Source organism: Pleurodeles waltl, chromosome 10 (assembly GCF_031143425.1).
Source record: "Pleurodeles waltl isolate 20211129_DDA chromosome 10, aPleWal1.hap1.20221129, whole genome shotgun sequence".
In the NCBI taxonomy this organism is placed as follows: Eukaryota; Metazoa; Chordata; class Amphibia; order Caudata; family Salamandridae; genus Pleurodeles; species Pleurodeles waltl.
This window is the reverse complement of record NC_090449.1, coordinates 146,565,732-146,588,798: the sequence shown is the minus strand read 5'-3', so window position 1 is coordinate 146,588,798 and position 23,067 is coordinate 146,565,732. Positions and strand designations below refer to the sequence as shown.

The 23,067-nt window shown below is 45.2% G+C and overlaps 1 protein-coding gene across 4 annotated transcripts in view; it reads left to right on the top strand.

Moving 5' to 3' along the window:
- MAP2K3 (mitogen-activated protein kinase kinase 3) overlaps positions 1-22,620 on the top strand; it is a 285,373-nt gene extending 262,753 nt beyond the window's left edge. For all 4 annotated transcript variants that reach the window (XM_069210033.1, XM_069210035.1, XM_069210036.1 and 1 more), the window contains 2 exons: positions 4,255-4,300; positions 21,358-22,620. In XM_069210033.1, the coding sequence (XP_069066134.1) occupies positions 4,255-4,300; positions 21,358-21,444 (133 nt within the window). In that variant the 3' untranslated portion in view covers positions 21,445-22,620. The remainder of the gene's footprint in view (positions 1-4,254; positions 4,301-21,357) is intronic.
- The last annotated feature ends 447 nt before the right edge of the window (positions 22,621-23,067 follow it).

Genomic DNA, 23,067 nt, shown 5'->3' with positions numbered 1-23,067 from the left:
CTGTTTTTAGTAAGCCTTTCTCCCCCACCCCCCTCCCACTCTAGAAGATATCCTTCTCTCTGTTCATCTCAGTCCTTACCCACATAACACCAACCACAGTTTGCAACACTTTGTAGTGGGCTAAAAAGGGCAGCCCACATACTGCTACCAGGGCTGTATATTGGAACCTCTAGCTATGACATTGCAGCTCCTTTATCAGTTAAGAATATGCCTCTGTCACCCCTCGCATTCGCAGTCAGTATGGCTCGACCCCTAAGAGTTTTCCTAAAACTTACCACTTTCCGAAATGCTTTGGCCGAGCAAGCTATCCTTGTCTCAGAATGGAATCATCTGTGGTTGGCAGCGAGGCTCCACTAGCTCCATTCCGAGATGTTCCTGTTTCTGCTATTTCCTCTGCCTTGATTTTCTCAAAGTGCTGCTCCAACTTGACCATAACATCTGTCTGTTTTTCACTTCGTCTTTCTGATCCTGTTGTTTTTGCTAGTTTTATTACTGGTTGTTCGCACTGTTCTGTATATTTGATGATGAGAAATAGTGGACTTTTATATATTAGCGACCTGCTGTGTTGTGCTGATTGTGTGGTGTGCAGATGTCTGTCTGTTCCTGTCAGAAATGAGGTTCCTGGTTGTCTAGGGTAGGCATCTCAGCCAGACTGGGACCACCTCTAGTCGGCGCAAGGGAGCTACAAATCCAAGATAGCCCCTGGTCATGCCCTTGGTAGCTTGGCACGAGCATTTAGTCTTACCCTAGGGGCAATGTGTAAAGCTTTTGCACAACACACACAACACTGGTGACACAGTAAACACGCCACAAAGAAAACCCAACAACAGGTTATATAAAAATAAACAATTGTAATAAAATGTATTCAACCCCTGATACACCAGCAGTGGTCAGATTATCATACAGGTTACTAGTCCTGTGTAAGAATAAGCAGTTGTGAGGTAAACACAGAGGGTACTAATATTCTGCAACACCAGTAGCAGTCAGGTCAGCATTATTACTAAAAACAAATGCACCTTGCATGAAAACATTTCCCCTTTGCATAGATTAGGGATCCTGAGAGTATATATGTCCCCCCCAGCATTGCAAACACAACATATATCCTTACACCAGGTCATAATGAAAATAGTGCGGAACCAAGGGTACACACACAATGAGTGCAAGAGTACTGCAATGAAATGTAACTCCTACAAGGATCATCCACGGCACTTTCTATATTCAGGGCTTCGCGCACCTGCGTAGCTTCAACACCATGGGTGGTAACACAAGACACACCGTCCAGCTCTGGAGCTCCTGGACCCCTACCATAGAAAATACAGTAATCCGATGAGCACCCTGTCCAACCAAGGAGCTCCAAATTTCCTGGTAACGCCAAGGTGGCACTTCCTCCCCATGAAGTCTCCTTATCCCATGGGGAAAATGAATGACAACCAAGACCCCCGCATCAGGGAGAAATGCTCTTGAAAGTATACCCCAGCAAAGGGGCACACACACGGCTCTCATCACAGGTTTTGGAAATATATGCAGGTGCTTAGCCCCAAGTTACAATGGTAATTCTCCCCGATCACGATGCCACATGAGCGCAGGGAGTGGAGTGTTGGATGGAGTGCCAGCCCCCTTCTCCCCGCTGCGGGAAAAAAAAGCGGAGGGGGAAGGCAGGCTGCGATGACTGGCTCCTTCGGAACAGGTGAGGAGAATATGTGGAGAAGCACCGGCAGGTTATGGGGCATGACGGCCACTCCGGCGTTCGAGGTAGTGCCCACTCAGTGGTCATGGAAACCCTCCGAGCAGGCAGCCCTGCACCCAGTGGTGTCCGCGAGCCCTTGGGAAGTCCTCAGAAGTGAGGCGGGCCATGACACTGTCAGGGCTCCTCAAGGGTAAGTGAAACCAATTTGTGGAGTTGCACCAGCAGGTCCTGGGGCCTGGCAGCCACCTTGACGGTTGAGACAGGGCCCACTTTGTGGTCCTGGGAACCCTTTGGGCAGGCGGCGCAGGGCCCAGTGGCATCTGTAAGCCCTCAGGAAGTCCTCAGTAGGGAGGCAGCGCCACAACACAGAGTAGATGTCCCCTGGAGAGTGACCTCTCTAAGTCGGGGACGTAGCAGCAGATGATCAGAGTTCCCTTTTGGAAGAGCAGGTCGTGGCGGCCTCAATGACGTCCGGTGTCTTCCCTCGGTTTGCAGGAGTAGGGATTCCCGATGCACTGCTCCACACTAGGCAACTGTTGCCCCTTTAGGAAGGTGATATTCTCCGAGGTGGCTCACACTGCACCAATCATGCCCCGGCAAATAGGGTGAGAAACAGCCTGCAGGCACAGAGAACACACAGCACCCGACACACGCTGAAGAAGGGAAAGATGGAGCGCTCATTACATGCTCGCTTTGAGCCAGAGGCAACCAAGGGGGGGGAATCTCTGCTGGATCCTCATGGCCCCCAGCTTCCAAGCGAACAGGGGTGGGGAGGCAGTTCACCTGCCCCTGGAGAACACTGGTGGGGGATGTAGGCAGGCAGACCAGCGCACAGTGTCAATTAGCTAAATGACCGTCCTCCAGCCACTTAACAATCAGTAGGCAGCAGACCAGTCCAACAGGGCAAGCAGTTAAAGTGGGGTTTCTTCCTGGCAGTACAGTAGTCCTCTGTTGCAGTCCCTCTAGCAGAGGTTCGATCCCAGTCCCAAAAGTGCTCTCCTCGTCCGGGGCAGAGCCCTTCCTACATATACTAAAAAACGCCTTTGTTAGGGGGGTAACTTCAAAGGAGTCCTTTCAAGTCCAGCACATCACCTTTTCAATTCAGCCCTGTCTCCAGACATCAGTAGGGGGTAATCAGTCCATTATGTGAGGGCAGGACACAGCCTATTCACATGTAAGGTGTGAACAACGCTTCCTCTACCCCTCCCAGGACCTGTGTGATGGCTGTCTGGAAAGTATGCCCCAAATGGAGCTGCCATTCTCCCCCAGACATGGATTGGAACCAGGCTGCAAAAGTACTAGAGATATAAGCTCAGAAAAATACCAATTTTTAAATGTGGCTTTTCTACATTGGTAATAAAAAAAAAAAATCCACCTATACCAATAAGCAGGATTTCTCACTACCATTCCAAACATACTAAACATGGCCACGCGATTCCTCCGAGATCACAAGATACCGCTTAGACATGTCAAGGCATTTCCAACGCAATCCTATGAGAGGAGCAGCACTCACAGTAGTGAGAAACTAAATAGGCTGTTTGTCCCTACTAGGACATGTAGTACATGAAGACATATGTCGTACCTTTTACATACACAGCACCCTGCCCAGAGGGCTATCTAGGGGCTACCTTATGGGTGCAAAAAGGGAGTTTTAGGCCTTGACAAGTAGTTTGGCTTGCCAAGTCAGGATGGCAGTAAACTGCACACGCAAGCTCTTCAGTGGCAGGCCTGAGACAGGTTTAAAAGGATATCTCTGTGGGTGGCGCAAGCTGTGCTGCAGGCCCACTAGGAGCATTTAATTTACCGGCCCTGGATGTAGGGGATACCACTGTACGGGACTAGCAGGTAAATTAAATGTGTTCATCAGGTGTAGGCCAATCATACCAAGTTTAGAAGGGAGAGCACACCCAGCAGTGACCAGCAGCGATAAAGTGCCCAGAGTCCTAGAGCCAACAAAAAAACATCAGAAAAAACAGGAGGAGGATAGCAAAAAGTTTTGGGATTACCCTGCAAAAAGGGCCACGAGCAACAGTTCCATGATGGGAGAGGAAGGACTCGTTTATGTTCCTTCAGGGGTATTAAGACTGGTCTCTTTTTCGTGTAGTCTGCATCCGCCTTCATTATTTAAACAGCAAATTGATGCTCCTATATTTCTTTGTATCTTAGAATAGGTCCTCTTTTGAATAGTCGCGAATAAGGATTTAAAGACCCCTAGTAGTTGATTGTACTTCATGTTTTCAAACCTCCGATGTTTATGGGTATTTACAGAAGCATTTTTCACACTGTGGTCATTGGATCTGTTATAATGGGTGCTTGTTTGGTGGTAAGGACAGTTATGATCAGTCTAAAATGTGTGACATGGGTGTGGTACTGCTTCTTCAATTTATAGAACGTCTGCACATTAGCTCTCTACTTTTCGAATCATTGAATCTTTAATTTGTGAACTTCACCACATATTCTGTATGGGGCAGGTACTACCATGCCTCTGTAGTTTGGCTTATGCAAATCAGACCACTGTGAGAGATTTACCAATCTTTGGTTTGTTTTTTTGTTTTTGTTTTTTATAGCTTACGGAAGAAGGCCGCAGAGAGAATGAGCTATCTGGAACTCATGGTGAGTACATTACATCCTGTCTTAACTAATGGAATCACAATTAAGTATTTTTAAGGTACATTTTCAACTCAGAAATGTCGTGTTTGAAGGTGCTCTGAATCAGCTTTTTCTGAGAATAGTTATGTTTAGAATCACCAGTTTTCCACGTCATGTGTCCCTGAAAGGCACAGAGCATTTCTTGAGCTTACAGACTGGGCCTGTATCACAGTATAAAGATGCTACATTTTTAGGATTGAGCCTGTGAGTGCATGCTTTAGCACATGCGTCTCGCTCGGGAGACTGTTGTGTACAGTAAAGGGCTGGGAGCCCACCTGTTGCTCCCCATTTGTTGGTTTGTGCGGTGCACATCTTTACAGCCTCAGAATTCTTCAAGGCACCCCTGGCATCATTGCTGTTCCTCTATGTGGACAAGGGACCAAACACTGATTGATTCAACTTAATTAGTGCCCGTCCGCTGTTCCAGACGTGATTGAGGTACTATTTTGTTCTTTTTAAGTTCTAGTGCCCTGCAAACAGAAGGTGCGTTACTGGCAAAAACATGCCCAGCAGGACAAACAAAATTGTAAAGTTTTATTTTTTAAAGCTAACTTTCTTTTATTTTGCCAAGTTGTCTTTCTCACTTTCCACTCGTTTTCTTCTGTTTTTGCTTGTGGGTGCTCTTGTCAAAAGATGACAACTTGTTCGAAATATTGCAAATCAACAGTGTTTCTTTATTATGTGTAATCTCTGAAATGATGCTTTAACACATAATCGGGCAGTGCACCCCAATCCACCCCAGTCAAATCATCTTTACCCCACACCAATCCACCACACCTCAGTCCAATCCAACCCACCCCACTTCAGTCCTCCCAACACACCCCAGTTTAAACTGCTCCATTCCAATTTTCCCCATTCTAATACAAAACAATCTGTACTATTCCAAAGCAATCCGCCCCACTCCAAACCAAAACAATATGCCCCACTCCGGTCCAAATCAATCTGCCTCATTGCAATTTGCTGCCCTCCAATCCGAAATAATCTGCCCCACTGCAATCCAAAACAATCTGTCCCATTCCAGTCCAGAACACTCTGCCCCACTACAGTTTGCCACACTCCAATCAAAAACAGTCCACCCATTCTAATCCAAAACATTACGCCCCACTCAATCCAATCTACCTCACCGCTATCCAGTTCACCCCACTTCCATCGCAATTCACCCCATCCAGTCTTTCACCCCTCCACAAAGCCAATTCACCCCCCACCAAGCCAGTTCACCCCATTCCAATCGACCTTATTACAATGTGCCCCACCACAAACCAAAACAATCTGCCCCACTCCAATTTGCCACACTTCAGTCTGTCCCACTCCAATCCAAAACAGTTCACCTACTCCAATCCGCTCCAAAGCAATCCAAAACAATAGGCCCCACTCCAATCCAATCTAATGCACTCAAATCCAGTCCACCTCACTCCAATCCTGTCCATGCCACTCTATCCCAATTCACCCCACTCCAATCCACCCACTCCCATCCAACCCACCCCACTCCCATCCAATCCTCCCAATAAAGTCTGCCCTGCTCCAATCCAAAACACTCTGCCTCTCTCCAATCTGCCCTACCCCAGACCAAAAGAACCTGCCCACTCCAGTCCATTTCAATCTGCCTCACTCCAGTCTGCCTCACTTTAATCCAAAACAACCTGCCCCATTCCAAACCCAAACAACCCACTCCAATCCAAAACAATCTGCCCCACTCCAATCCAGTACACCTCGCCCCATTTGAACCCACTCATCTCAATTTGCCCCCACTCCAGTCCACCTCACTACGACCTAGTCCAGTCTACCCACTCCAATCCAATACACCACTCTCCAATCCACTCCAGTCCACGCCGTAATCCAACCCTACCCATCCTACTACAATGTATCCCACACCACTCCAGTCATTCCACCCATCCCATCCCACTCCAATCCAACCCACCCCACTCCAATATAAGCCACCCTACTCCAAACCACCCCACTCAAGTCCACCTCACTCCAGTCCAATCCACCCCACTCCAACAGCAATCCACTTTAATCCACCCCACTCATTCCAATCCAGTCCACATTAATCAACCCTACTCCAGCCAAATCCACCCCACCCCAAACCACTTTAATCTACTCCACTTCAGTCCAGTACACCACTCTCCAATCATACCGCCCAACCCCAATCTAATCCGCCCACACCAATCTGCTCCACACTAGTCCAATCCACTCACTCCAATCCAAACCCTCCAATCCAGTCCACCCCACACCACTGCAGTCCAACCAACCACAATCCACCCCAATCCAGTCCACCCCATTCGTCCAACCAACTCCTATCCAATCCACCTGAATCCAATCCACCACACTCAGTCAAATCCACCCCTCCACACCCTAATCCACCCATACTCAATCCAATGAACTTCACTCTGCTCCACCCCAATACACACCAATGTAGTCCACCCCACTGCAGTCCAATTCACTCCACGCCAATCCAGTCCACCTCACCTCAGTGCAATCCATCCCATTCCAATCTATGCCAGTCTAATCCACCCCAATCGAGTCCACCTCCTCCAGTCCTGCCCCATTCAATCCACTCTACTAGACCCCCCTCTACCACAATCCACCTTAACCTAGTGTAGTCCACCACACTCCAATCCAATCCATCCTCTCTATCCCACTCTAATCCACCCTGTCCAATACAACCCACTCCACTCCAATCCACCCCACTCCAAGCCAATCCATGCCACCCTAGTCCAGGCCACCGCACTCCAATCCAATCTATCCACCCCACCGCACTCCAATCCCCACCCTACCTTCATGCAATCCAAGGCACTCCAATGCAATCCAATCCACCCAACTCGATTATAATCCAATCCCCCACACTCTACTACAGCCCACCCATTCTATCCCAATCCAATCCACTCCATCCCAGTTCAGTCCCCCCACTCAGTCCAATCCAGCCCACCCCACTCCCATCCATCCACCCACCCACTCCAGTGCAGTCCATCCAGTCCAATCCACCCCACCCACCTCCAATCCAGTCTACTCTAGTCCAGTATAAACCACCCAAATCCAGTCCAATCTAATTCACCCACTGCAGTTCAGTCTAATCCACCCCACTCCAGTCTAATCCATTCTATCCCACTCCCGTCCAATCTAATCCACCCCACCCCAATCCACCACCTTCAGCGCTATCACTCCAGTCCAAATCACCCATCTAATACAATCTAATCCATCCCACTCAAATCGACCCCAATTCCATCCACCTCACCCCATTTCAGTCCACCCCACTCCTATTTACCCCTTTCCAATCCAGCCCACCCCACTCAATCCACCCTACTCTACTTCAGTCTAATCCAGCCCACTACCTCACTCTTCTCCACCCCACTCTCCTCCACGACTCTGCCACTGAAACCTACTCCACTCTCCTACACTCTAATCCTCCTACTCCACTCTACACCATTCAGACAAATCCACTCTACTTCCCCACTCCATGCCACTAACTTTTAGGCATGCCGAACAGTAGCCACACTGGTAAACACCATGGTAAAACACGTTGTCAAAGCCGATAGCTCTTGTAAAGGTGAGACCGATTGGCTTTGCCAATGCTTGTTAATACTAGGAAGCTCATACATGTTTCTCAGTCTGTCTGCAAGTCACCTGCATCAAGGGATTAATATAAACCATGCATGAACAACTGGGCACACAAGGCTTTGGCTCCTTATGATCAGATATGTCATGAACTGCTGTTCTGTATGAATCATGGATTTTATCATAGACCGCCCCCAAGACCTCCAGTTCTTCTGGAACTTTGTGACCATCTCAGTGTGTTTTACTTTCTTTACTTTTCAGACCATAACATTGTTGTTTGCTTGTTCTTTCAAGGGTTATCTGTGGCTATTGCAAGGTCAGCCAATCCATGCTGCGAATTGGAAGAAAGCAAATCAAAAATGTATCTCTGTGGAAAACCCATAAAGCTGATCCTACCAAAAAGATGCATTAATATTTCATTTGCTTTGCAATTCTGTAATGGGTCTTGGGAGGCAACCCTTACACCTTCTACCCTTGATATTGAATTGTGTTCTGAATTTGACCAGAAGAGACTGAACTTGGTCACCCTCCAGCATAATTTCTAGAGGTTCTTAATGTTTCATCATTGCAGAGAAAGGCGATTGATCTGAAGACTTTCTTAACTGACCCTACACCATTTCTTATAATTATCCAGTTAAACGTTGTTTGATGTATCAGAAAGGCACCATGGCCATGATTTGATTGGCTAAGCAAGGTGACATTCCTTTCCCATCCTTTCAGTGTTCTGCTCATATATCTCTGAATGGGCTATTTTTAATTACAACTTCCATCAGTCCCCTAAACGAATTTCAGACCCTCATTTTGACCATCTAGTCATCTTTGCAATAAGTGCATGCCTCGAGTGAGTAGAAATTTGAGCTCCTGGCGGATACTTTGCACAAGTCATGAGGAAAGTTTATGTTCACCTTGTCTCCCTCATGCTTGATTTACAGAGTAATCTAGACGTTTACTATAAATGGTATCTATTTCCCAAATCGAATATTCCCTACCACATACCGCCAGGTACATTTCTTGACCCATCTCTTTACGGAGGGGCACTATAGCTGCTTCTTCCACAACGAAATTCCATTTCCAAAGTAACCATTTTTGTGCAGTTCAAAGTTATGCCTCCGGTTGTGGCATCAAGATACAAAACCTTTGGTTCTGGGCCTTACTTACAAAGACCAACCTGTTCACTTGCCTTTTGTCATAGTTTTATCCTCCATAGTTTAGCCACTATGTGCACAAGACAGATGATCACTTTGATAGCTAAAACATTATTTACCATTCTTTGGTGCTTTGGGAATACTCCGGGTTAGTTCTTTGTCTAGTTCTGCCATGAAGCTGCATCTTTAAGTGTACGCATGCAATAATGGAGAGACAAAGATAAAATTGGTTATCCATCCTAGAACAATGATCATGAAATTTTAATCCTGCTTTCCCTCAGATTTTCCACCGCACGTTGTGCTGATGAGTCTCCTTTGAGCTCTGCTCAATATTTTCTCTCAGAAGATCTACTAATTCAGTTCTAGGACATTTCTTTTCTTCTCTGGTGCTTCAAACTGACTGCCATGTCAGAGACACCAAGGAAAGGCCTTTTTAGATCCTGTACCTCTTGCTTGAAGAAAAGATTATATGTGGATGATCCACATGAGGAATGCATTTACTGCTTGTATCCCAGCCACAAAACAAAGGACTGCAAAATATGTAGAAAATTCTCTGCAAAGACTTTGAAAGACAGAGAGGGTCGCCTGCTGTTGTTGCATCAGAGAAGTAAGACTGGTGACTCAGCCTCTGATGAGGACAGTGCCTCCTCCTCTATTTCTGCTCCTAAAACACCTGTGAAGAGAAAGCAGGAGGGCTTCGATATTCAAGAGCCACCTAAGAAAATGGCTCAAAAATCAGCTGGGACATCTGCTAAAAGCCATAGCTCTCCGCAGAGGAAGAAAACAGGCACAGAAACCCTAAAAAAAAAAATCATCAAAAAAGACTTATTTCTGAACCGGCTACTCCACCTCCTAAGGTTCTCCACAATTTCAAGAAGCCAAGTTCAGAACCGTCGACGGTACTCTAGTCGACGACTGTTTCATCACTAACGCCGGTTGTAGTCACTCTTTCAATGTCAGTGGCAGCGGTTACAAGATCCTCGTCGATGACGCTATCATCCTCATCGACTGGACGCCCCATTTCGTCAATGCTACTCCCATCGACAGTTGATCTCACGTTGATGCTCCCGTTGACGGTACTATCGTCGACGACCACACCGTAGACGATGTTTCCAGTGACAATGATATCGTTGACGACAACCGTTTTTTTTCTCGTCGACTATGAAAACGTTTCCAGCAAAGACCATCAACATTACCATTATATCAAGCTGCGGAGCATACTCCTCTCGAGAGGCTTTCCAAGACTCATTTGACACTGTCTGTCACATCATCAAGCAAGGTGTCAAGACTTTTGCCATCTCGGTTTTTAGATGATGATGAATCAGATCAGGATGCATTTTTTGCAGTAGCCAGGAGTCCTTCCCAGTTGCATGTTAAATGTCAGGAGTACTCTGATGATGACTCCTATTATGAACAGCATTATTATGATCCAGTCCCTCAGTAACAACAAGGAATGGTGTGCTTGCCTTCAGGTTTTATTTCCGACCTACAGGTCATGCTGGCAGATTATAAGGAGCGCTTCCATCCTCAATTGGCAAAAGATCCTATACCAGTGGTGACTGCACAATGTATTCCAGTTCCTCTACCAGTTCTTCCTGCTGCGCCGCAAATTCCTCCTCAAGTTCCAGAGTCCTCAAGTCCAAGCCTCATCAGATGAAGCTGCTGAAGAAGAAGTTCTTTCAGACCAGGATGAATGGTATGATTTATGTACTCCCGGCACCCCCTTCACCGGAGCCAACGGCAGTTGAATCCCTTCCAGAGAATATTGGATCTTTTCACAATCTACTAGAAAAAGCGGCTGCACTTTTTGAGCTCCAAATGCCATCCACACAGCAGGATTGCTTTTTATATGACTTTGAGGAGCTGCATAGGAAAGTAGTAGGCGCAATCCCTATAATAGATCATGTATGGAAACGGGGATTAAAAATTATGTGGAACCTTGCAACAGTGCCAGCGGTATTGCCAAAGCTGGAGAAGAAATATAAAACGACAGAGAACGACCCTGCTTGCCTGGTGAGTCATCGAAAACCACATTCAGTGCTTTCTCAGGCTGCCCAGCGACGCTCAATAAACCCTTCAGCACCTCTCTCTGCACCTCCAGACAAAGATGGGAGGCGCCTTGACAACATTGGTAAAAGATTTTCTTCTGTGTCTGCCATTGTGGTCCGTGCCGCAAACTCCCTGGCGCTCCTGGGCAGATATAACAGGCAGTTATGGTCGGATATTTCGCACTCTTTTGACGATCTTCCAGATTCCAGCAAGTCAGAAGCGAGAAAGATTCTCATGGAGGGTCAACGCATGTCTGCAGAGGTTATTGACTGCTTTGGACATTGCCGCTATGGGGTTTCGGCTACTGGCTGGTTCAGCTGTCCTAAGGCGCCAAGGGTGGCTTAAGGCCACATATTTTAGACCGGATGTCCAAACCAAGATCCTTGACCTCCCTTATGATGGGCAAGACCTTTTTGGTAAACATGTGGACGATGCTTTTCAAGCAATCAAAGCAGACATGGATACTGCCAGGTCTTTAGAATCACTGCAGTATAAGCGCACACTCTTTCGAGGAGCCAGGGGTAGTGGACACTCTTCCTTTCGAGGTGGCTACCAATCAGTCAGGTACCCAACTTATTCCTCTCAATACCAATCTTCCAGACCCCAATACCACCAGAGACTACCTCCGGCGGCGGCATACAACAGACCTCCTCCTAGAGGGAAGTCAGGGAGACAATATAAGGACACCTCCTGCAGGCAATGACAGCCTCCAGGGACCGGTTACCTTTCCTTCTTTGACACATCACCTGCAACGTTGGCAGATCACAAATGACAAGTGGGTTCTGGACATACTAACTTATGGTCATCTGCTAGAGTTCACCTGCATGCCCCCCGAGACTCCTCCTTCCCAGGAACGTCAATAGCATCTGCATCTTCTCCTTCTGGAAATAGATGTCATGTTATTCAAAGGGGCAATAGAGGTAATCCCTTATTTAAAAAAAAAAAAAAAAAAAAAAAAAAAGCGGTTTCTAATCTCGCTTCTTCCTCGTCAGGAAGAAGTCTAATTTGTGGAGGCCCATCCCGTATCTGAGGCAGCTCAACAAAAGCTAAAGAAGCAATCCTTCCACATGGTGACATTGAAGGATGTTTTGCTGCAGGATGCCTATTTCCACATACCCATTCACCCCAAACACAGGAAATTCTTAAGATCCATTGTAGCCGGACGGCACTTTTAATTCAAAGTGCTACCTTTCGGACTCAAATCCGCTCCCCAGATTTTCACAAAATGCTTAGCCCCTGTTGCAGCATATCTGAGGCGTTCCAAAGAACAGGTATTCCTATATCTGGACGACTGGTTACTGAAGGCTACAAACATGTACTCTCTACGCCACTCTCTCAAGACCACGTTACGCCTATTCCATCAGCTAGGTCTCACTCTCAACTGAGACAAGTCCCATCTACACCCTAACAGAAGAATAGTTTTCCTAGGAGCTATACTGGACACGACTCAAGTAAAGGCATTCCCAGCGGAGGAACGACAACTCAAACTTGTTACCCTAGCAAATACAATTCGGAAAATAACATTTCTTTCAGTTTGAAAGTTCAAATCGTTACTGGGGATGATGTCCTCCTCTATCAATCTTGTTCTTCACGGTCGCCTTTGGATGCACCCTCTTCAAGAAGAGCTCGTCGAATAGTGGAAACAGTCGCAAGGTTCCTTCGGGGACATCATACAGATAACAGCAAGTATTGTAAACTCCCTCGATTGGTGGTCAACACCGATAAACATCTCCAAGGGTTTAAGATTCTTAGCTCAGGTCCCTCCGTTTACGATAACCACAGATGCTTTGATGGAGGGATGGGGTGCTTGCCTTCAAGATCTTCAAGTGAGTGGCAGGTGGCCCCCCTCTCATGCTACTCTTCACATCAACCTCCTCAAGCTCAGAGCTATACCTGGCATTTCAGGCTTTTCTGCCAAGAATCCGAGGCTCATCCGTGCTTGTCCGAACAGACTATACGACTACCATGCACAACATCAACAAACCGGGAGGAACTCGGTCTCTTCTGATGTCCAGAGAAGCTCAAACCGTTTGGACCTGGTGCATTCAATATTCAGTGCACATACGCGCAGAACATCTTCCGGGAGTGAGCAACACCACAGCAGACTCAGCGCATCTTCTCACGAGTGGGAGCTGAATCAGAGGACGCTGGACGCAATATTTCTCATGTGGGGAATACCAAACCTGGACCTCTATGCGACGTCCTGGAATGCGAAATGCCTGTTTTATGCAAGCTGGCATCACCAACCAGGGTCGTGGGGAAACGCCCTTTCAGTAGCATGGTCAGGGATTTATGCTTACGCTTTTCTTCTGATACCTCTTCCGCAGGTAATCTGCAAGATCAAATCAGAACCCTGCCAGATAATCCTAATTGCACAAGCCTGGGCACGTCAACCGTGGTACACAGAACTTCTGTTGCTGTCCTCCCATCAGGTTAGCACCGATACCGGATCTACTAACCATCAGCCAGGGCTAAGTGAGGCATCTGGATCCCAAGTCTCTCAGATTATGTGCATGGCTCCTGAGTTAAATGAGTTCAGCCATTTGAATATTCCTAATGACAGCCAAACTATTTTAGCTAAAGCACATGCTGATAGCACTAGTAAAATGTACAAATTAAAATGGAAATGGTTTTGTTTATGGTGTGTTCCTAATGGCATTCATCCGCTTACATCTGCTCCAGATCAGGTTTTTTCCGTATCTCCTTCTTCTGGCGCGCTCTGGTCTCGCACATGCATCTATTAAAGTTCACCTGGCTGCTATCTCCAGATATAGACGGCTTTCTAAAGGACCATCCCTCTGGTCTCATCGGCTTATCAAGCAATACATGAAAGGGCTGTTCGATCTTTTCCTCCAGTCAAAGCACCGCCTCAGGGTTGGCAGCTAAATACAGTCCTGGGTCAACTAATGAAGGAACCATTCAAGCTTATTCATAGGTCAGGCATTAAGTATCTCACCTGGAAAGTAGCGCTCCTCTTGGCTTTAACATCTGCTCGTCGAGTAAGCAAGATCCAAGCATTTACCATCCAGGAACCCTTCATGAGATTTGCGGACGATAGTCATCCTGCGGACAAACCCCAAGTTTATCCCCAAAGTGCAGTCAGATTTCCATATTAATGAGCCAGCTGTGCTAAAGACTTTCTTTCCACAGTCTCAGACTGGGGCAGAAAGATCGCTGCATTCCCTTGACGTCAAACGATGCCTTAAATTTTATCTGCAGCGAACATCCTTGATCCTGAAATCTAATCAACTATTTGTGCCATTTAGTGCGCCCAGAAGAGGGCATCCTGTTACTAAATGGACCATTTCTAGATGGATCTCAAGCTCAATAGCTTTTTGCCTTCAAAGTGCTGGTCGACCCCTGGATGCCAGAGTATGTGCACATTCTACCAGGGCAGTCTCTACATCCTGTGCACTCTTCTCTGGGGTGTTACTGCCAGACATCTGTCGAGCAGCGACGTGGAGAACGACACATGCCTTCACAAAGCATTACTGTCTGGATGCTGAGGAGCTCTGAGATGCAGCATGGGTCAAGCAGTCCTTAGACATTTGTTCCGATAAGGTGAACTATTTGTTTTCCCATCATCCGCCTCTGATATAATGTCACATTTTCTGTTCAGTATTAACGTACCTCTCATGCATATTCATTTGTTTCAGAAGGTTAACTTTTGTTGCTTTGCATTTACCTGTTTAATGTGAACGGTATCTTATGATGAGATGAACATTGTTTGTCAGTACAGAAAATGTGTTGCTTGCTAGTCTTATTCAAGCATGTGAATCCATGAAAGTTCCAATACTGGAGTAAGAAATAAGTTACTTACCTGTAACTGTAGTTCTCCAGTATTGGAAGCTTTCATAGATTCACATGCGGCCCACCCACCTCCCTGGGGGAGCTCACCTTCTCTCTTTTCTTAATGTTGTTCATTATTACAGCACTTGCGCTCGGAAAATCTGTGGGAAGGCAGCTCCTCGCAGGAGGTTCTGAGGGGTAAGGCAATCTGATTGGTTAAAATTTGAGTTTGGGTTTATTTTACAAAACGACCATGATAGGTTATTCTATTGAGGCCTAGACCATGTATTGTATATGTACATTTTCAGGCCTAGGTTGTATATTCCACTGGGACTCCCATCTCGACGACGAGGCAGTATTCAAGCCTGTGAATGTATTAACGTTTCCAATACACGAGAACTAAAGTTACAGGTAAGTAACTTATTTCTTATTGCCCCTTGTGTTTCTCTACATTTTTTCCTTCCAAATTTAAGACAGTGTGTAACAAAAGACGGCTATTTAAGAAATGCCCTGTAATTCACATGCTAGTATCTCCCCCCCCCCCCCCTCCCCCCCCCCCCCCCCGGAATTCAGAGATATACAAATAACTACTGCTTCTCAACACACTATCTTGTGCCCATTTTGGAAATACAAAGGTTTTCTTGATACCTATTTTTCACTCTTTATATTTCACCAAATGAATTGCTGAAAACCCATTGCAAGGTACCTAGGGTTCTTGATCAACCTACACTCCCAGTATATTCCCGTTACCACAAGAGTACATAACAGTATATTACTTTTGAAAGTCTGACATCGCAGAAAACATGTACAGAGTAAAACGTGGGGAAAAAAGGCTTTTTTTTTTTTTTTCCACCTCAATTTCAATATTTTTTTTATTTCAGATGTTATTTTCTGTAGGAAAACCTCGTAGGATCTGCATAAATGACCCCTTGGTGAATGTAGAATTTTGTCTACTTTTCAGAAATGTTTAGATTTCCGGGATCCAGCATTGGTTTCACACCCATTTCTGCCACTAACTGGAAGAAGGCTAAAAGCACAAAATATAGTAAAAATGGAGTTTGTCCCAGTAAAACGCCAAAATTGTGCTGGAATTTTTTATCTGATTCAAGTCTGCCTGTTCCTGAAAGCTGGGAAGATGGTGATTTTAGCACCGCCAATGCTTTGTTGATGCCATTTTCAGGGGGAAAAACACAACCCTTCTTCTGCAGTCCCTTTTTCTCATTTTTTTTTTTTTTTTTAAAAGACACACTCTTTGCTTTATTTTGTCTGATTTCTTGGTCTTTTCCAGGGAAATCCACAAACTCTGGGTATCTCTAAAAAAGGGAAAAAAGGATGCAAGTTTGGCGTGGGTAACTCATGTGGAAAAAAAGTTATTGGGGCCTAAGCGCAAACTGCTCCAAATAGCCAAAAAAGGCCTGGCACCTGAGGGGGCATAGGCCTGGCAGCGCAGGGGTTAAAGAGGTATTTGTTTACTCACTAATGGCTGTGGTGCTAGATCATGTACTGTGAGGGGATATCTTCTGATATTAAACCATGCCTAGAGGCAAGATTTTGAAACGCCAACCCAGTACCAAAGCTGGCCCTTGGTCCTTATGGTCATACCGGCTCCCGCAAACTGTGTATGGATAATTTTATAACACAGTCTATATTATTGATAAAGAAATCGACCTGGCAGAGCTCCGGCTCTCCATCGCCTCACAACCTTCTCCTACTGTAGGAGTATTGGGGGCCCCAACATCCTGTCCTATGGAAGTCCTGGAGCTGCTATGGCAAGACGGTGGTCGGTTTGAGCTGACTCCTGCAGATGTAGCTTCAGCAGAGAGCCCGGGGGTTACTATGAAGCCTGAGCAGGTACCAATCCAGGCACTTGTTCCACTGGAGCCTATACTTACTGTTGCAGCCACTCTGTCCCGCACAGAATCAACTGGAGTTTGTCAAAACACAAAAACACCAGAGGACTGGAAATAACCAGTCGGTTATTCAGTTTACTAGTCGGACAACTAGTAAGAGGGTGCTAGCAAAGGAAACTATGCAGGTAGTTGACCCGGATCAGTGTGTGATGATAGAACAGATAGAAACCATGCTATACACTGCTCTGGATCTTAAACTGAAACCCATATTTGAGTGTCTAGACTCCATTGAACTTGAACTCAAACAGATTGGAACTGCCCATAAGAGTGGATCATATTCCCAAGCTCTGCAAAATTGACTGGCTAGATGCGTATGGTGCACCGTGCAACCCCTGAGGCCCAGCCAGTCTGCCCAACCGGGGCTGGTGTTGGTCCATCTGGGCAGCTTGCATTGCACCTGGAGAATAGATCCCTAGCTGATTCCTAGGGAATTTTTTTATGACCTGGTATTAACCCCCTTAGCAACTAGAGGCAAGGCAAACTCTGGGTCTTCCTCAACAAGCCCGGATATTTCTGATGCTGGACCCCATTTACTACCGGAATGCACTCCATGTATCATAGTTCTCGAGAATGTCCCACGATTATCTATAGAGAAGCGAGAGTCGCACGACTCATTGTTAAACAAAGTCGCTTATTAATTAAAGGAGCACTCGGGTAGTTCATATGATCTTCAAAGGGGTGGGTCCCACACCAAAAACTATACATGGTGACTGTGTAATTGTGAACTTTAAAGCACCACGCTGTGTTTAATCTTTGCTACATCTGCTTAGGCAAAAAGGCTGAGGAACCTAGGGCATTAGAGCCCTTCCCCTGGGTTCTTCTATCACCCAGTAGTGATTGGCACAAGCACTACTGCTCAATTCACCATACAGAGTCCACATCAGGCCCGGGGCACTCACAATGTTAACTATGGTATTTCCACCTGCAATCGATTTTCACCTCTTGCCTCACTAGACCAACAGGTCTGACCACATCAGCCTGGACAACAGTCAGCCACCAGAAATATTTACTCGGTTCAAGCTGCTACACTTGGGCCGAAACCGGTTGACCCCGCTACAGGGGTGCTTTGCCACCTTGCAGATGTAGTGCAAAAGGACTTTCCTTCTATAGCAGCGATTAAATCTAGGGCAGATTTTCACGTATTCTCTTGGAATGTGACGGTGTGAATTCAAAGCTGATTGGTAAGGATTGGACTTTCCTTATAGGGAGGTATGATGTTTGCTTGTTTCAAGAAACCTGGGCTATGAACAAGGTTTTTGTAAATGGGTTCACCACCTACAGTGTAGTGGCCATCCTACCTAAGCAAATGGGTTGGGCGATTTTTTTGGGGGGGCGGGGTGGGGGTGTCTTATGATCTTGGTTAGTAATAACGTTTCCTGTTAGCAGGAACTAATAAAGATAGAATCTATACTTGCAGTTGCCTAGCTTGGAACAAGCAGCATTGCAAGAGCCTAGTGTAATAAATAATAGTTGCAGAGTAGCATGGCCTAGAGTTGCAGCAGACCAGAATACATATGCAGAGATCTATCGAATATTTGTTCATCATATGTCAGAATTTGATGGTTCGACTGTTGATCTTGATCTCGAGCTAAATACTCATTCCCTATTTTACCGACTTAAATCGTTTTTTGCCAGGGACTCCTGGGGCTGACTCACAACCCTTGGGAAAGTTCCCAGATGTTTTAGTTAGGATTGTAGGTTGGCCAAACGTTTTTTTATTGTCGACGATAAGGGAGCGCAATAGGGCAGATATCAGATGTGCTTGCGCCTGATATTAGAGGGCATTTATAGGGGCTAAGAAAAAATGGGACGAGTACAAATGACCAGAACGATTTCAATCCCTGAAAGTGAGAGATAATTACAGCTTTTGGTCGTTAGTAGCAGATGTGACCAGAAAGCATGGAAAACCTACGAGTTCTCACATCTCTCCGGATAAGTTGGAGGATCATTTTGGTGTATTAGCCTCTGTGAGTCATAACGATGCGTGCTACCCGTACACAGGGGAGGCAGTGGTGCCTATTGGCACTCCATTCCTTTTGCCCGGTGTCTGTGTCCTATTTTTCTCAATGAAGGAAACCCTGGCAGCAATTGACAGTCTGAAACCTTTAAAAGCCCCTGGCCCGGACTGTATACCTGGGGATTTTTATATATCGGAACACCGACCTTGGGCTTAGTATATACATTTCTGTCAAATAGAGTAGCTAGAGGGGGCACAATGCAGGACACCTATAAGGGGGCCGAAATCGTCCCGGTATTTAAAAAAGATGTCATCAGCAATCCTGCTAATTATCGTCCCATTAGCCTACTGGATAATCTAAAAAAAAAAATCTTTGCAAGACAAGTACTCAACAAATTATTGATGTGGGCAGCCACTGAAGATGTGTTTCGTCCCTGCAGGCAGGCTTCTGGCCTAAGATTAGCACTATTGACCAGGTATTCAGGTTGTCTATCTTATACTGGAAATATGTTCTCCTGCGACAGTAGAAGCTATATGTAGCTTTTGTTGATTTGCGAGCTGCCTTTGGTTTGATCCCATGCGATAATCTTTGGAGGGTCTTGAGGAAGATGGGCGTACCAAGTGATCTTGTACATATTTTGATTACATTGCACACTGAGAACTATGCTCAGGTACGTTGGGGGGGCACGGGGAACTGACGTCTAGAATCCCTGTTGGCCATGGTGTGCGCCAGGGCTGTGTGCTGGCCCCCATACTCTTCTCTCTTTACATGAATGACATTGTCGAACACCTTGGGCAATGTGGCAATGACTCCCCGCACTATAAATAAAGGAAAAATTCCAATTCTCCTGTTTGCGGACGACTCATTGCTAATCTCTAAATCCCCAGTGAGGCTTCAAAATCTATTGACAAGGTTTGAGTTGTTCTGCGGAGAGAGAGGACTGGAGATAAACTGGGCAAGAACAAAATTTATGGTCTTTGGCAAGTGCCCTGCAGGTTTGAAGAATGTTAGAGTGGGCAGTGTAAACCTTGAAAGGTTGTCCAGTTTTGATTACCTAGGTATTATTCTGTCAGACAATATTAAATGGGACCCTCAAATCTTAAAGAGCTCTTTGACGTTGTCACATAAGTCAAATGCCTTTTTTTTTTTTATTTATTTTTTAGTTTTTTAGTTTTTTCAGAACGACTACAACCCATTCTATTTTGCTTGCTTTTGAGATATATCGCGCCAAGGACTTGTCTGTCACCATCTATGGAGCTGAAATTTGGGGTTATACTAAAACATATAACTTAGCAGTTGCAGAAAATAACTTATTTAGGGCGCTTGTAGTTGTCACAGTAAGTACACCACTTACCCCTCTGCGGTATGACTTGGTTTGCAACGGGGTGACAGACCTTGTCCAGTTAAAACCCCTTCTCTACTGGGTTCGCATTTGGCCTATCCCTGAACTGGCCACTTACAGAGCCTTTTTTAGTCATTTATTAAGATTAGATGCGGCCCGAAAACTTCCCTGGTTGAGTTTCATTTACTCTTCGTGTACGAAGCTGAAGCTCAAGGTACTTTGTGAGCAGCCAGGCCAAAACTGTAATTCAGATAAACAGCCGGTAAAGAAGGTATTTTGGCACCACATCTCGGAGCAGCAACAATCGGGGGCCAAGCAGGGCCATCTAACTGAAATGTTTTTGAGGACCAAGCGTGTGCTAGTGTTTGAAGACTTCCTAGATACCATAACTCCCCCAAGGGCGAAAAGCCTTTACCTGTGTTTTAGATATGGTTGTTTACCACTGAATGCTTTTTATAGATCTTAGTGCAAAGATGACACACACGTTTTTTGTCCTGTCTGTAACTCTGTGCCTGAGACAGTGAATCACTTTGTTGTATGCCAAGTGCATCGAGACATAAGACGGCGCTGGCTTAGGCCCATTTGTCTAGCTCTAGGTATTGGGGAGTACCAGGTGGCAATATGCTTATTTGCAACAAACACTGAAGAGCCCATTGTTTATTCTGTAAGCAACTTTTTATTTAGTGTCTGGCATAAGCGAGCTAAGATATCCACCCAGACAGTGTAGTTAACCATTGCCCAATTGGGGGTTGGGCAAGGTCATACTCTACTTACTGCTTTTGCATGCACCCCAGTGAATATTTTAATTAAAGGACAGGGCTGGCCATGAATGAAGGCCAGGCTGTGTTTTAAGCGATTTTAAGGCTAGCACTGTCTGTTTTTACAATTAATCTTGGTACTATATATAAAATGTCTGTGTACGCAGGTTACCATGGTGGAAACTAGTATTCCTCGATGAGATGAATGATAGTTTACCTTTTTATTATAATTTTTTTTATCGAGTGATTTCTCATAATGCACACAGGTTAGAGGGGCAATTATGGTGGATTCGAGTGCTCTTGTTGGAATGATGGATGGATGGATGGATGTTTGTATTTTTTATTGTATTTTGTACCCAGCTACTATTCATATATGTTCATTGTATTTATTGAATCTTAATGCAATGGAAGGTGCAACACTGTGTACATTTTTATGTGCTTTTATGGCCATAGGTGCCGAAATAAAGATTTGTAAGTACAAGATTAATTTTTTTGTTTTTTCTATCTCCTTTTTTCAGGTTCATCCGTTCTTCATCCTACACAATACTCGAGAGACAGATGTTGCTTCATTTGTGAAAGAGATCTTAGATGACAACCCTAACTGATGTGCCTTCCTTCCTTCGCCGCCTTGTAGGGATTTTGTTTAATGCAACCAAATTAGAAACGTATTTACAGTATGTGTGAAAGTCCTGTCCATGCAGAGAAGGAGCAGAGAAAAACACACTGAGGAGTAAATGCCAAGGGTGGCTTGTGTAACGCTCTTCCTTGCTCTTATGTTTTTTGGCCACTCGAATAGCGCTCTATTCCCCACAGTGTTTATTTCTTGGCTTAGTCACTTTTTGGGACCCGGGAGCCTATACAAGATTAGCAAGAAGTTGTTCACGACCGTATTCCCAGCGAACCACAGCAAACCAATAATGTAGGGCCCGGTTGTAGACCTGCGGTCTGCACTGCAAGTCAACATCACTAGACACTCTGGTCTTGATAATTAAGCCCTGGGCATATTAGTTGTGTTGCTCCCTTGCTTATAGAGTTGTGTTTAGGCTGACCTTATCCTGGATGGACCTCATATAGGCTTAGTAGGAAGCACATAGGAAAATATATCCACTCCTCTCTGCATGTCATTGTGATATATGCTAACTTTGATGAAATTGGAGGAAGTCCATTTCTTTTCCCCTTAAAGCTGAGGTCCAGATGGATACGGGTTGCTCCACCTTAAATGTTGTGCCCTTGAATGTTGGACAGGTCTGGTGAGGGCGTCCTGTACTGTGGTGGCTTATAAAGGATATTGTAGAAATTGTCTACAATTTCGCCTCTTTTAAGGAAATAAAGTTTTCAAAAAGATGACAGATAATAAAAAGTGTACAAGGGAGGGTGGAAACTGTATATGTTTTTTATTTGTGTGTATGTACATATATAGATAAATATGCCATGGACATTTTAGCTGATTTTCTTCAGGTTTTGAATCAAATGAACGGTGTTTAAAATGTTTGGTTTTTCCAGGTACATCCTGAATAAATTGGTCCTAGGAATTATGCTAACTTTTCCTGCCTAGATGCTCACTTCATGCGCTGCGTCCTTATAAAGACTGTTCCTGAATTATTGGTCTGCCCCTGCTGTACATCAAAATAAGCACTTGCCCATGTGCTAAATGGATTAAATAATGAATTACTACATTCGGCGAGTTCCTTGTCAGAGTGGTTATTTTTGTATTATAAAAGAATTGCCCATAAATGGTCGGAAACTAAGTGGATTAAATAATGAATTACTACATTCAGCGAGTTATTTGTCAGAGTGGTTATTTAAGGTGTTATAATTGCCCTAGATGATCGGAAATTAGCAATGTTCTGTAAAATGCATCTCCTTGGTTTTATAAGTGTGATCAAAAGTTTGACACCTGAAAAATAATGCACCTCCTCTTTGTTGTTCTGTCACACAATCCATTTCGGATTTGTTTTGCAGAACTTCAAAATGTCCCAAGATCTGGTTCTGCTGAGTGTTAGTAAATATATCACAGGCACAGATGCCGTTTATTGTCTTCCTTGCCTTTTTGTGGCTCACAACGTAGACCATGAAGTTACATCTATGATTATTTGAGCCCAAAAGCCGAAGATGGACTGGTCATCAGAGGCATAGTTGCCTTTATTTCACAGGGAATGTGAGATAGGTCCGGTATATGTTGGTAGCATTTTTTATTTAAACACCGTGTATTATGGGGTCACTTTATG